Below are 14768 nucleotides of genomic sequence, written 5' to 3' on the forward strand. Positions count from 1 at the left end.
TCCCAGCACTGCCTGTAGCAAGACCGCGAGAGCTGGGAACGCAGCTGCAGGATCAGAAGTGGAGAAAGACCTTGAATCTGGTGTAGGCATTCCCCAGCGCCAGCTGAGAACTTATCAGTGCTGCTTTCTGCATCCGGGAACACAGCTTACTAGCAGCCACAGTACAGAGATTTAACTCTTTCCTGGCTGAATCCAGCACACCAACCTAACCAATTCTGTGGTTCTGGGAAGATGACATAAGTCTGAGAACCTATGCTGATAGCTAAGGCACTAGGCTGGGAAGGCACTTGTGTTTAATCCCCTGCTCTGCCACAGACTTCTTTTTCATAAACCAAAGCATTTATTTCAGTTACTGGTTACAAGAATCTGCCTAATTCAGATCCTGGAAGGACAGGTATACGAACAATTGAAAGAAAAGCTCTTTCCATGACTTAGTATAAGAATAAAATATATGAGGCATTCTGCTTTCTTTTCTTCCCCCGAAGTGACTTGGTTAGCCAACTTCTGAAACAGGATACAGAACCAATTGGGCTGCAAGGTTATTCCTTTATGGCACTTTTAAATAAAAGTGTGCATTTACTGTTGATAAGAACAAAAAGGACAAGACATATGGCTCAGTTTATGTATGTTTTCCACTGCACTGCAGCCTAATTTATTCAGGTAACAAAAAAAAAAAATCAGAACGAAGGATAGAAAGAAGAATAGACAGACACCAAAGTTTGCTGCTGTACGTGCAACTCTAATTCTTCATTACCAGAGTGTGTAGATTTTGTACATGGTAAAGTCTAATGGGAATGCAGTAGGAGGCATCATTCCTAAAATAGCTAACTCGCATGTTACAGAAACTGGCATTTACATTTTAAAATCAGATGAAGAGCTAAGTGCACAAAAACACATTAAAAAAAAAAATTCATTAAAAGTTGTAGAAGTACCAGAAAGAAAAGGCATTAAATAATGCACCATTTCATGGGCCACTGCTTGTTTTACTACGTGTGTGCTTTGATTGTCTGCACTTGAAAAGTGCATTAATGTCCCATTAGGAAAAGGCACTGAAACTTGGAAGATATATAACGGACTGTATACAATGCCTATGCCTGAAATACCTAAAAATGGCCCAAGTCTGGCTGTTTCCCTGATTAAAATGTACACATTCCAATTTTTAACAGCATCATAATGCTCCAGGCGGTCCACTTCACAGAAAGTTTTGTTTTTCTCAGGTGATTAAAAATCACTCTGCTTTTGGCCATCTCAGACCATCACAAAGGTGTGCTGTAATCTAATCATCTAGAAGTGTACTGCCTATGGTGCCTCTCCAATGAAGTAACACAGCATCTGTACCAGCCTTTTAATTGAAATGGGAAGGGTAAGAAAGCCTGGGATGGCAGAATGAGGTAGAACATGTGAAATTACTTTTTTTTTTATTTACAAGATCAACCTAGGAAGAGCTGTAAGTTGGGGTCATCAACTGTTGCTGTGCTGCTCTGAATGCTCAGCATGTATTAGAAAAATTAAACTTAAGATGGATGAACTGCACAGAAAATCAATTACAGCCCTTCTCCTAGAGAAGCTGCATGAAAGAAATGGACATTCCCATGTACTACCTAGCATGGAGGTGTTGGCACCATTAAAAGACAATACTGCAGTTGAACAGAGGAGAATGCACTGTCCCTAAGACAAGGCTAAGTGCAGAAGCCACATGAGGAAGTAATCCCTAGACTGGGAGACTCCAAAACCAAATAGTAGGAACTCTACTACCACTATGCATACCACACTCACAACTAATCCTACTCAAGTAGATGCTTTTGTGAATGGTGGACAAATATATCCATGGTCATGCTGGGAGGACTGGTAACACTGATAGCCTCTTTTCAAGCAACAGGAACACAGATGTGCCACTGCCACACAAGTTAATGAAAAAGTTATCCTTCCTTAGACTCACCCCTAGTCCCAGGAGCTCCACATCCACTACACAACCTTCCAGAAGAAAAGAGGAATCATAGAATCATAGAATGGTTAGGGGTTGAAGGGACCTTAAAGACCATCTAGTTCCACCCCCCCTGCCATGGGCAGGGACCCCTTCCACTAGACCAGGTTGCTCAAAGCCACATCCAGCCTGGCCTTGAAGACATCCAGGGATGGGGCATCCACAGGTTCTCTGGGCAACCTGTGCCAGTGCCTCACCACCCTCTCTGTGAAGAATTTCTTCCTGACATCTAATCTAAACCTCCCTGATTTCAATTTATACCCATTACCCCTTGTCCTATCACTACAGGCTCTTGTAAAAAGTCCTCTCCCAGTACCCTTGTAGGCCCCCTTCAGATACTGGAAAGCTGCAATGAGGTCTCCTCGGAGCCTTCTCCAGGCTGAACAAGCCCAGGAAGTTGATGCCAGAGCCGAGACTAAAGACTCCAAAAATGACAGGGCTCAGAATATCTAGCTATGTTCCCCTCCCTGACTAAAGAGTAAGACAAACTGAAAGCAATAACCAAAGTTGCTGTTTTGTAACAGAACACCATCGGTGATGCAGGTACAACTTTATAAGCACACACATCTGCATCATCTGCACAACACTGCCAGAAAAAAAAAAAAGTAGCAGATTAGATCATTCTCATACAGCATTCATAGCTTTTCAGGGGAAAGATTCAAAACTCAAACCTTCATTACCCCCTGCAATAACCTGTTCTTAGCCATGTTAAACTTCTGGTTATCCAGTACCATGGGAATATACAGCAATACATGTAACTCTCCTGTCACAAAAAGCCCAAGACAGCAATGGAAGCGGGCCTTGCGGATGCATAGGATACACTCTCAAGAAAGGCACAGGATGTTGGGAAGGCCAAGTAACAACGACTCAGTGAAGCAGTGCTTAAGGCAGAGAAAGTAACACTACATTTGTAAAAGATGGATGGGCAAAGAATCAGCATTAACTACCCAAACAGATTAAAAGCAAAGACCCTAACTAGAGCACTGAGACTAGATGCTATGGACTGTTTTCAGCCTTACTCTTGATATGATGCATGACCTCATGCTAGCCTGCTGTTCTTCCATTTCCCTTCCCACTCTGTCTATACTATCTGTGTATGTTGGAAGCTCACAGGATCAGAGTCTACCTCTGCCTGCACCACAATTAGTTCAGTACAGTTCACACTTTGACTGGACCTTCTACGGGTAACACATCTGCATTAGCCTACTGTAAATGACTGAATATTAAAGTAATGGGAGGCTTATGCAGACCAGAGGGAACAGGGGATGACAAAGGGGAACATGGAAGTAAAAACACAAAAAGCAGGGATAGGGTTTCCAAGATGAATACAAAATGAAGGAAGGTTGATAGAGAACTGGATGCTGAGATTTAAAATTGGGTATCACTGATACTATCAGCAAGTCTTCCAGTGACAACATCGCATTGCAGTTACTTATTTAATTAGCATATCACATTACCTTACATGGTTGATACTAAACTCAGATTATTGTGAACAGAAACCATAGAAAAATCAGATTAACTTGTATTAAACAATATAAAAAAATGAAACTTCTTAGTAAAGCATCATCAAAACACATACAACCATTACATTTACCTCAGCTCCTAAACTGAGAGAGATTATTTCATCCTCAAAAGCAGAATGTGTATCAATATGAGGAGGAATTCCTGCATAAGAAAAACCAGAAAAGTCAGTATAATAATAATAAAATAATAACGTTAATAATGTGCTATCTCTATTTCCATGGATGTCTGTATAGAAAACTGGGATATACAGTTGAACTAACAGAATCCACCATAAAGGAAGGAGTTGCCTTCCAAAAGAATTCAGGACAACTGCCTGATTTACATGCCTAAATTAGATGCACACAGTTAACACAAGTGTCCTGTACAATCAGTGGAAATATCTACAAGACAGTTCAGAGCACCCAAAGGCCTCACTCACCCTCTGAAGACTCCAATGAAAAGAGCACCTGAAGTCACTATGCTCTCCTCTTAGGCAGTTTAGCACTTAGCACTGTTGTGCTATATTAGGTGATGCGGGGCTGTAGTTCATCCACGATCATGTATTTCTCTCTCATTCTCTTCACAGAGGAGTCATCCCAAATACTCCCTCTACTGCTACGTGAACGGCTGTGCTGAGGGTCTTGGCTTCAGAATTAGGACCTACTGCCACAAACGTAAGCACTGCCAGGGTCAAACCCTGTCTCTGCTTTGCAGTTCCCAGAACTCCACACACCACCGCTAGGCTAACCCCCTGGTAGTACATCTGTTGGTGCATGTATGAGTTGACACATAGAGTATGAGTATGATTCTCAACACATAGTTGAGAATCCCCAGAGGGACAGTAATTTTGTTTTTTTTAAATTTTTCTTTCAGATCTGCTAATTGGAAGGAAACTGCCATTCCCTGCAGCTCGTGCCACCCATTTTAACAGCAAGTGCTCAAACAGCAGTGTGCAAACCACAGCAAGATCTCACTGCATGGTAGGGAACCACAGCCAGCAGCAGAGCAAGGCCAGCAGACAGCTCAGGAGAACAGCAGCTATGCCTGCCTTTGATATCATAGCAGGCCCAGACAGGCAGAGTAACTCCTGTGTGACCCAAACAAAAACAGTTGTATGTGCTTATTAAAAATTCTACCCACGTTCATTTTGGACACTATCAAATTTCTGAGCTGAAAACATATTTTTCCTAGAAGTGTCAGTCAGCCCTATAAAGCATCTTTATTATATGCCAGACTTTACCTTCAGATGTAAATATTCTGAATTCCATTAGTTTCAGAGAAAGCAATACAAATGTTTTATGAGGTCAACATTTAATCTGAGAGAAAAAAATCAGTGAGACTTGGAAACCAAGGACAGAGGTGGGGGGTTGTGCTCATAACTTTGCCTCAGTATAAAGCACTGAAACTCCGCCTTCAGATGCGCACTGAAGTCAGTGCGACTGACTGTGCAACAGGAGAACATCGACTGCTCTCTTCAGCATCACCCAGACAAATCAAGACCACGATGACCTACCTATCTGCTGGTTGTACTCTGTGCGTGAAGCACATAGTAAGAGAACAGTCAAGACTGGATGGTAACTTTCAAGAATAAATTTAATACTGTAAACAATATAAGGACCCCGAATGAAAAAATTGCCCTCAAAAAGGAATTCATTTAATGTGTCTGACGCATGGCCCCTACAGCTTAAATACCCAAAGTCATCAGTCATTTCTTAAAATCTCAGGTGTAATTTCCAGTGATAATCTGGCTCAGAACACAGACACTAAAGGTATCAATCTGACTTTTTTTTAAAAAAAAACCCACCAAATCTGCTTCAGTTCTCGATATAAATCTACAATTCTAACTTATCTCCTCTGATGTCCCAGCCAGAAGTACATGACTGTATCAATTTAACAGATTGTCAGATACATAAACAAATAGGATCAGCTTTTCAGACCCCTGTTTGGTAGACACTGTATTAGCTGTCAGACATTAATTCTGGAAGAAAAGCTGCTGTCCTTTCTTCCTAAGGACAAGTGAGATACCCACTGTTGAAAGGAAGCCTTTTGCTTAGCCTTGATGACTGACCTTAGCAAAAAAAGCATGTGATTCCCTAGAGGTGTGATTAGAAGCAAATTTATCTTCAGAAGTCTCCAGTTTGGGAAGGATTAAAGAAATAGAGTTATTTCTTATTCCTCAGATAAGGGAACACTGCTTGCATCACATTTAAGAATCCATATGTGTACTTTAGTTGACTACCAGGGTTAACCCTCAACATAGGATAAAGAGCTCAGAATCTTCAAAGGACAAATAAACTTACCTTGTCCGGGTTCATACTGATTTACCGTTAGTTGATCAGGTTTATGTTTGATATAACCCTGCTTCAAGCACTTCTCCAAGAACAGGTCACAAGTTTCAGGAAGACCTAGTTATAGAAATAAAGCTGTGAGCAAGACAGAATAGCTCTCTACACTTTTATCCTTCCTTCTTACAATAAATATAATAACTGGACAAAATACATAGAAAAAGCCCCGTAGATATGTAAGTCCACCTTTAACAATGATCACTCTGCATTTGCTGTAAACACCTATATCAGACTTGGGGGCCTGATCTGCAAGTCCAATATATTTATAACAGCTCGCAATTGGGAAGGCCATTCCTCCAAGGTCTCTGCATTCGGAAGTGGATCATGCCCACTCCTTACAAATACGAGCTGCACTATCTGCACATAAATAAAAGCATATCAAGTTGGTGGCAAAGTTTCCACCAACTACAGTAAAATGTCACAGTGAAGAAGTTATGCAGAAAGTCAGAAGTCATGCAGAGAGCTCTCTAAAAAAACATATCCCCTAGAAATCTGTTACTGCAGTATATTAAAAAAAAATCTGAAGTTAAACTGCTTTTTATACAGGAATTCAAGCTACAGTCCTTCACTGAATCTTTGGTTTGCTATTTTACCTCAGGGCTTCACTGTCAAATTAATATGTGGGTGTCACTTTCAACAATGTAAGCAACAGCTCTTCCATGAATCTTTTGATTTTTATTTTATTAATTGTTCTCTCTCAATGAAGTGTTTATGCTTTTCTCACACAAAGTATTTTAGTTGTGAAACTAGAAAACAGCTCAAATATCAATGCTTTTATGGCTACATAGCTACAGTATTAAAACCGCAATGCGACCAGAATCCCTCTGCTGGAAGCTACATCCACTCAGTACATATGCATCACCTTAAACACCTTCAGGTTTTATAGGAATTTAACTCTCCTATTTTGCTATTTTTAAATCTAAGACCATAAAATGACTCACTCGCTTTGCTCTGACTCACAGCTCTCTCAACTCGAAATAAGAGTTATTCAAACCTTTTCAAAATTGCTTTCAGTCCAAATGAAATTATATTCTGGTGCGCATCCAGCAAGCTTCACGCTAGTCACGATAAATATACACAGCAATATACGTCACAACCCCCAAACCAACGAATACATAATCTGTAACACAGTTGCTTTATGAAACAAAAGCTAAAGAATGGCAATTACAATCCAAAAATACTTACTTGACTGCACCTTAAAGGGCAGCAACCCCTGGCTTCAAGCCCTTACAGTGATCTGGAGTAAGTCTCATTCAAAAGCACTGTTCAGGGTGTGCTTAAGATCCAAGGAAGGCTCCCCTTTTATTAGAGCCTCGCCTCTCCTTTTGTTAGAATCTCACATCCCTACCTCAGTGAGGCTTCATGTAATGGTTCAAACATCAGTGCAAAATAAGTATGATTTAATAGGCAAGTTCTCACCTCCAGGTAAAGGTCTGTCTTTATCAACATTGTTGTTATCATAGGAAAACTCATATCCAAAATGTTTTACTCTCCTATGCTTTAAAGTCTTCTGAGCTGTAAAAACACACAAGTTCAAAGTAGGATTAGATTACATAAAAGAGTACAGGCAATTTGCTATGCCTCCCTATTCCATCTGACCTGTTAAACCTAAACAATCTTTAATTAACAGCTGAAACTAGATGCGACACCCTTGTTCTTCATGGCACACACTTCTGCTTCATTACCTTTCATATTTGCATCAAGCATCACATTCACTGCTGTTTGAAGTCAAACTGACAGTGGTTTGGTATATGCAAGGAGTATCAATTTTCCTGAGCCACATTTAATGTGTCTTTATTCTTCCCCTGATCTCTGAACTTGCACTTGATAAACATCCTATGGATACAGCAGGATCCTTCACTTTCACCCAGCACCAAATTAGTTAGCCAAGGTTAATAAAACTCTGTTGTTCCAAGGAACAAACTTCACACAGAAACCCTGAATTCCAAGAACAATTCATTTACTAAGAGATTTAACTCCACAGAGCTCAAGTGAAAGCACAGAAGCATCCAGAATGCCTGTCTCACTGACTTCCTTTGGATCTAAGAGAAGACACAGCTCCTCGGGTGGAGGAGGGAGGGTACTCCTGTGCAAATTACAAGGCTAGTCTGCACAGAACAGTCTTGTGCTTGGCATAAGACAAGTTAAAAAGACTTGAGTTGTTTCTGGATGCAGAAATATTACTCAAGTAAATCCATACCAGTATATCAATTCAGACCACTTACCCCCAGGAGCTTTACTTGCAGTAAGACCCAATTTCTAAAATACTAAGAAAAAACACACAATGATTTCAAACAACGCATTTCCCAAGACATAGACTTCTTGTAAACTGAAACTGTAGGAAACAACATAAAAGTATGAAAGGTCCTATGGGCTTGCCCACCATTTTGAGTATCTTCATCTCCTATCCAGTCAATACTTTCCAACATCCTCCTTTCTTCCTCTGGAGAAATAATCTTTTCAATGACCATTAGGCCTGGAGGCAAGCTGGTAGGAACAGCATTCTGCCAGAACACTAGTATGCACAGAAAAGAGAGAATATTGTCACTATTTAGAGAAAATAAAACCATGTGTTGCCTATAGGGATATTTACTATGGATGAGAATACAGTATAGCTGTAGATATATTTACTTTAATGCTAAAATGGAGCCCTTATGAGATCTTATTTGGCAAATGAATGATCCCTTTTTGGCATGACAAAACAGGGCAAGGCCCAAATCTTGCATCATGAAAAGCCCCTTCCAAATTTTACTGCATAAGGCCAGTAAGACTATACACTATTGAAGTGCAAAACCACTTGTGATTTTTCCTGTCAAAATAATGGTGAAGATTACTTCCCAGTCATTTCAGCATTCTACCCACATTTCATTTTCTAGAACTTTGGTGATTTAACAAATCTCCAGAGTACACCCTGTCCAGAGAGGCAATCTGTAACCAAGTATGGAGGAGCATAATGCAATACCTAGGTGAGCACAGAATGTCTGTGACGTAGGGACATTCAGGCTGCATTCCTAATAGCTTAAAAAAGCTATTCTCTGCCATAATGTACAGACCAAGACCAGGAACCCTTTCCACTAGACTCTATGAAAGCTCATAGAAAGAGCAACAGTTCTTAACCTAAATGGCTTATAGTCAGCCCTGGAGAGAAGGGGGGGGAGGAGCAGGAGGAAAACCACCAGAAATCTTACTGTGCCTGTTTTTCTCCTTGGAGTTGAGGTAGAGATCGCAAGACCAACATCCCACAGAAAATCCAATTAACTGTCCAGAGATCTCCCGGGTCCTAATTTAGCTCCCTAATCACAAAACCTTCATGTGCAGTACTGAATGATCTGGAAACTACCCAAATCCTTTCTCCTTCTGCCTCCAAGTAAAGGAGTTCAAATCAGAGTATCCTACCATGAAATACACAGGGCAAAGGCTATTTTATGTCCTGAATCTTTGATCCTGGCTTTCATTGTCCCCTAGCTACAAAGACCCATGTGCTTTTAGCTATATTTACAACCAAGGAAGCAGAAGCAAAGGAAAGCAGTATGCAAGAAGTTGGATAAGTAGGAGAGCAGAAAAATTATACCTTTTTCCACAAAATTAATATATAGAACAATGTTGTGGCCAAAGTCTTCCAGTCTTACTTCTTTTCCATTAAGGGCATCAAAGGCTTTCTTGGCTGCTTCTGTTGTTCCATATTTCACAAATGAATATGGTCTATTTGGTGGCATTAAGAGTGTTTCCACCAATCCATATTCTTCTACTATCCTGAGCAGTTGGTGTCTACTCATTCCATTACCGAGACCAGCATTGGCAATAACCAGGTTCTAATTGAAGAGGAATTTAAAAGATGGACAATTAGTAATTACTACTGGTTCATTTAAAACTAACCCTCTACCAAAAGAGCAGCTCTATAGAGAAAATTTAAGTAAGCCCATGGGTAGTCTTTTATGTATTCCACAGAAGATATTTACAGTTCAATGCGCTTGGTACATGAGGTTAGGGCAACCCTTGTCTGCCCATCACATATTCCAGCAGAAAGGCTTGCAACCTCTATCAGAGAGGAGATTCCTCCTCAATTAATGTATGTAGTTACTACTGCAAGAGCACTTAAGGTTCAAACCAGCATGTGTGCATCAAGTCTACTGCAGGCAGACAGTGACACTGGCACACATAATTCTGGAGAGCTCTAAAATAGAATTTTTCCAGAGATCTGTTACCACTAACAACAAGAAAAACCTTTGGAAACTCTGATTTTGTTTTGGTTTTTTTTTTAAAGAAAGGTTTTCTTATCTTGGCCAAGAAGACTTTCCAAGCATAGGGATACTGATATTCCCAGGCCCACCCACCTCATGTTCCCCCATACATCAGGTTCACCAAAAAAAAAGCAGCAGCCTCTAGAAATAGAATATCTACTTCTGCTCCAGCAGTCTTATCTGAAAATTCTTCCTCTATAAACAAAAGGGATTTATGTCCCATCCTTAGTTAACACAGATTGCTTCATGCACAATGCCTAATCGCTTAAATCACTATGAAAGCGTAGAATTATGTCCAAAATCATCAAGACGTAGGCAGTTTGTGAGGACTGTTGCCAGTTTGCCAAATATTAGAAGAAACAACAAAATAGAACTTTTCAAAGGACTATTATTCAAGAAATATCCTTTGAAAATACATAGGCCTTTTCAAAATAAATTAACAAGTTCTTTTGGCATCTAAGTAGCTATATGCCATAACTGGCTGGTCAATCTAATCATGGCAGTTGAAAGAATGAGGATGCAGCCTTGAAGTTTTGATTGAGCTTCAGTGACTCCCTACAGCTAGCAACAATTTACTGAGATTGACTCCCCATAATACCTTTCCAGAAAGCTTTCAGACAACCTTTTCCTTAAAGTCTATAAATGTTTTATGACCTTTACTGAAGGCAGCTGGTAAAGTGTTCAATTGTTTCAAATGATAGCATTTCACTTCTCTAAAAGACAGAAAGTTAGGTTTGAAACTGAAGAGAACGATTATCAAAAACAATGTATACAGTGAGAACTGCAGTGATTACGCCTATTGCGATGGCTCTGTTAACACTTGCTCTTAGCACTGATTCAGGCTGCCCATTACCGACCACATTTTTCAAAGGCGACCACATTATTAATTATTGTTATTTTTGAGACTGTTATTAATGGGGAGGCCCATGTGTGTAGAGGAAACGCCGAGACTCAAAACAGTGCTTTCACTGGCTGCAGGCACCTCTTCCACAAAGACCATCCCTACACAACTGCAGCATGTACGGCAATAGATCATGCTCTCCTGACTGAGCAATTTCAGTATAATCAAACTCTTCCAGAAAGCCTGAAAGCATTTTCTATATTCCTGACATAAGTTTATCACTAGCACTATGATTTTCTTTCATACATCACTTATTGAAGTGTTCTATCACCAATGAGGACCTTGCTGGAAGCAAAAATAACTCTTTAAATAGATTTGATGGATAATTTGCTATCTGGGGCAGCATCAAGGGCAACAAATCCCAGATTACAGACCCATTTCCCAAGCATCACTACAAAAACACAGACCCTGCTCAAAAGAGCTTACAATATATACAAGATTGCTGGGTCATTTTAGCATATGCCCACATGGTGTGAAATGTGAGCAAAGACTAAACCAAGTTTGATACAGAAAGTATAAAAATCTAACTGATATTTGAATAGGAAGAATTTGCAGGATCAAGATGAACAAGGCTGGAGTAAATGATGGTGCTCTACAGTGTTTCGAGCAATTACCATGTCCCCACAACTGATGGAAGGAAGCTATACACTACCTTCTTCCCTTTCTGTCTGCAAGTTCCTGTCACATCCTTTTTGCTACACTGGTATCTGCAATGTCACCCTCTGATCTGCTCTAACTCTCCACGGTGGCAGAAACAGATCTAGAAGCTGAGTAGTTTTCTGTTAGATTAGGGAATACAGTAGCTTAAGGTAAAGTTCACTGAGCGTAATAAGCGAGCAGAATTCCCTCCTGTCTTGTCCCCTTTTGTGCAAGGGAAGAGAAAGTTGTCCCCCTTTCAACAGCTCTAAGTCAGTCAATCAGTTCAACTCCCACACAATCACAGCCTGAATCAATTCAGGTGAAGAAAACAACGTGGAAAGATATTTCTAGGATAGACATGTTTTTAACAGGGAGTTTAAATGAGACAAATCACACTTGATAGAGAAGTTTAGAGGACAAAGACAAAAAAGCTAAAAGCCAGAGAAGAAAAGACATCACACAGAGAAAGAGGAGTTCAACTGTTTCAACGAGGTAACTTTTCCCATGCTTCCTCCTCCTTCCCAACCCAAGAAACTACTGTTTCAGATTTAAAAAATTATCCAAAGGCCATCAACGTCTCTGCCTGAAATGCAGTTCTGCTTTGAAATCAAAGAGGCAAGAAAAGAAATCACACAGAGAAAGAGAAGAAGAGTTCAACTGTTTCAACAAGGTAACTTTTCCCATGCTTCCTCCTCCTTCCCAACCCAAGAAACTACTGTTTCAGATTTAAAAAATTATCCAAAGGCCATCAACGTCTCTGCCTGAAATGCAGTTCTGCTTTGAAATCAAAGAGGCACACAAAATCCTCAGTCTCAGAAAGTACATTTTGGGGAACTAACTGCATTTTAGACAAAGCATATGCAAGAAGCGAACACAGAGAAGCAGCATTTTCACCCTACCATCAAAACCAGAACTGCCAGTCACCTGTGTGGCATGGGAGATGCACTCGATGCCCTCATGTCTCATCAACGTATGCTGAGCTCTGACCTGCTTCCTCAGTACCTTCTTCTTCATTTTATGGACTTTCAAATGATCTTCACTGGTTTTAACTTCCATGCTAGCGATCTGGGAAGCAGAAGAAACAACACACGGTAAGTGTCCTGCTTGAAAAAATTAAATACTTCAGTCCGCTCTAGAGTTTAGAGTCTAGAGACTTCCAACCTCATATGTCATCTCTAGGATAGTAACAGGACTTTCAGTTATCCCAGATTTTATTATTTGGTGCTGACAAAACTGAGTCTGCAAAATACATACTTGCTCAGTCAATAGCACAGTTTTCCCCATGTCTCAAGTTCTGATATTAAACTCCCTTTTACTGAGGATCCCTCACAAAAATAAAGCTTTGTGAAGACTGCCACGACACTAGGTTTCATTTTCCAGTTTTTCCTCTTCACTCCTTTATTCACAATTATCACTACATCTATTTGCAGTTTTTAACCTGCCTTCCCCTCCTGTTCTCACACAGTAGTTTCAGTTCATTTTACAGCCTCTCCAGATCAAGAATAAAAACACATGTGGAGGTGCCATGAGATTTGTATCATCTTAGCTTCTGAATTATTCATTCCTCACTTAATACTTGAGCTGAAGGTGAACTGTTTCCATTTGGCTTCTTTTTTCTAATCGCCACTTTCAAGTGAATATGACATTTGGCAAAAAATGGGGGGGTTTTGAGAGTAGAAATATGTGTTCAATACCCAGATATCCAAGAACTAACGACTAGGATGCTCCACACCTCATCTAGCACATTTCCTTCCTTCACGCAAATCACTTTCCTCTCATAAGAAGGAACAGAAAACTGTGTACCTATATAGCAAGTACAGAATTTAGTGGGAACACAGCATTTACCTGCCACGGAGTTACTTAAGGGTAAAGGAGAAAAAATATGGGATGGGTTTACTCTTTGGAACCATGCAAGTCTGGTTCAGAAGTAAAAATGTGGAGGCTATATATATCACCCATACCAGTCAGACCACTGTCATGCAGCCTCTGCAGAAGAGATGCATATTGAACTGAACAGCTCAGCCCTCTCGCATAACACCTACACCTCTGTGTACTGGAAGCCTCTATCTGATCTCAGGGGAAAGCAGCTCTGAACTTAGCCAGGTCCTCACAAAATCCCACGTTCTCCAGGCAAAAGCCAAGACATGGCCCAATATTTGGCAAACTAGCACAGAAACTGAAATTGAAGGACTGCCTTCCATCCTTTCATAACTTCTGAATTAAAGAACAGAACAAGAGACATAGGAGGTGTGACCCAGTTGCCTAAACCAGCAGCATTTAAAACTGGCAGCGATGCCCTAGCCCACACTGCCTGGCCTTTCGCTTGCTGCTCAAGAAGCTGAAGACCTTTTCTCTCTGTGCTGTGTCATGCTTGCCAGCACCACCCAGATGCCTCCTGCCCCTGATGGCATCTCAAACAGCACCACCGACACTTCTGAGACAGCAGAACTCTCCCTTGGTCTCTGTCTGAACGGGGCTGAAACTCTCTACCCTGTCTGTTGCATCGTTACCTGAGGCTCAGTTCTGCAGGCACGGAAACCAACAGTCTGCCTTGATTTCTGAGCTGAGGAATCACACTCTACTGTACAGAAGTGGAAAATTTTGTTTGGCAGCGTCTCACACCCTCTTTACAAAGGCCAGCTATAGACGAAAAATCACGCAGCAGGGAATCGTTCATTACTGCTATTGCCCCCTTTCACAAGTCTTAGAAAGAGTAGCTCTTGAGAACACACTGAAACAGCCGCCCCTTGCAATGCCAGCTCAGGCTATAGCAGTCACACGGACTGAAATTAATATAGAGGCTAAAACGAAGCTTTAGTTTCATGGGGGAACCCTATTTGCTGTAGAAGCCCCCTCAGAAAACGCAGGTGCCTCGTTACTGGCGCGGGGCTAACCGGCAGCGGTCAGCAGAGGGAGCACCACGCTCGGTTATGAAGTTCAGCAGTTTATCCTTCGGTTTGGGCTGGTTTTGTGCCGCAGACACGTCAACAAACGCATAGAGACGCTGCATACACACAGACGTCAAAACTCGTGGAAGAAAAACTGAGATGTAGGAACCGTGGAGGGGAGGTTTAAGAAATCCAGCACCGGCCAAATAGGCCCGAAGGTGGCAGCACAGCCCTGCGGTTACCCCCGCCGCAGCCCTGCCCTGACAG

The 14768-nt window shown here is 41.0% G+C and overlaps 1 protein-coding gene across 1 annotated transcript in view; it reads right to left on the minus strand.

Moving 5' to 3' along the window:
• ALKBH8 (alkB, alkylation repair homolog 8 (E. coli)) overlaps positions 1-12669 on the minus strand; it is a 46389-nt gene extending 33720 nt beyond the window's left edge. The window contains exons 1-6 of the mRNA XM_010152241.1: positions 12538-12669; positions 9404-9644; positions 8216-8347; positions 7252-7347; positions 5788-5892; positions 3579-3649 (exon numbers count right to left, since the gene is read on the minus strand). Of these exons, the coding sequence (XP_010150543.1) occupies positions 3579-3649; positions 5788-5892; positions 7252-7347; positions 8216-8347; positions 9404-9644; positions 12538-12669 (777 nt within the window). The remainder of the gene's footprint in view (positions 1-3578; positions 3650-5787; positions 5893-7251; positions 7348-8215; positions 8348-9403; positions 9645-12537) is intronic.
• Positions 12670-14768: the final 2099 nt, after the last annotated feature.

This window comes from Eurypyga helias, unplaced genomic scaffold (assembly GCF_000690775.1).
Source record: "Eurypyga helias isolate BGI_N326 unplaced genomic scaffold, ASM69077v1 scaffold8865, whole genome shotgun sequence".
Classification (NCBI taxonomy): domain Eukaryota; kingdom Metazoa; phylum Chordata; class Aves; order Eurypygiformes; family Eurypygidae; genus Eurypyga; species Eurypyga helias.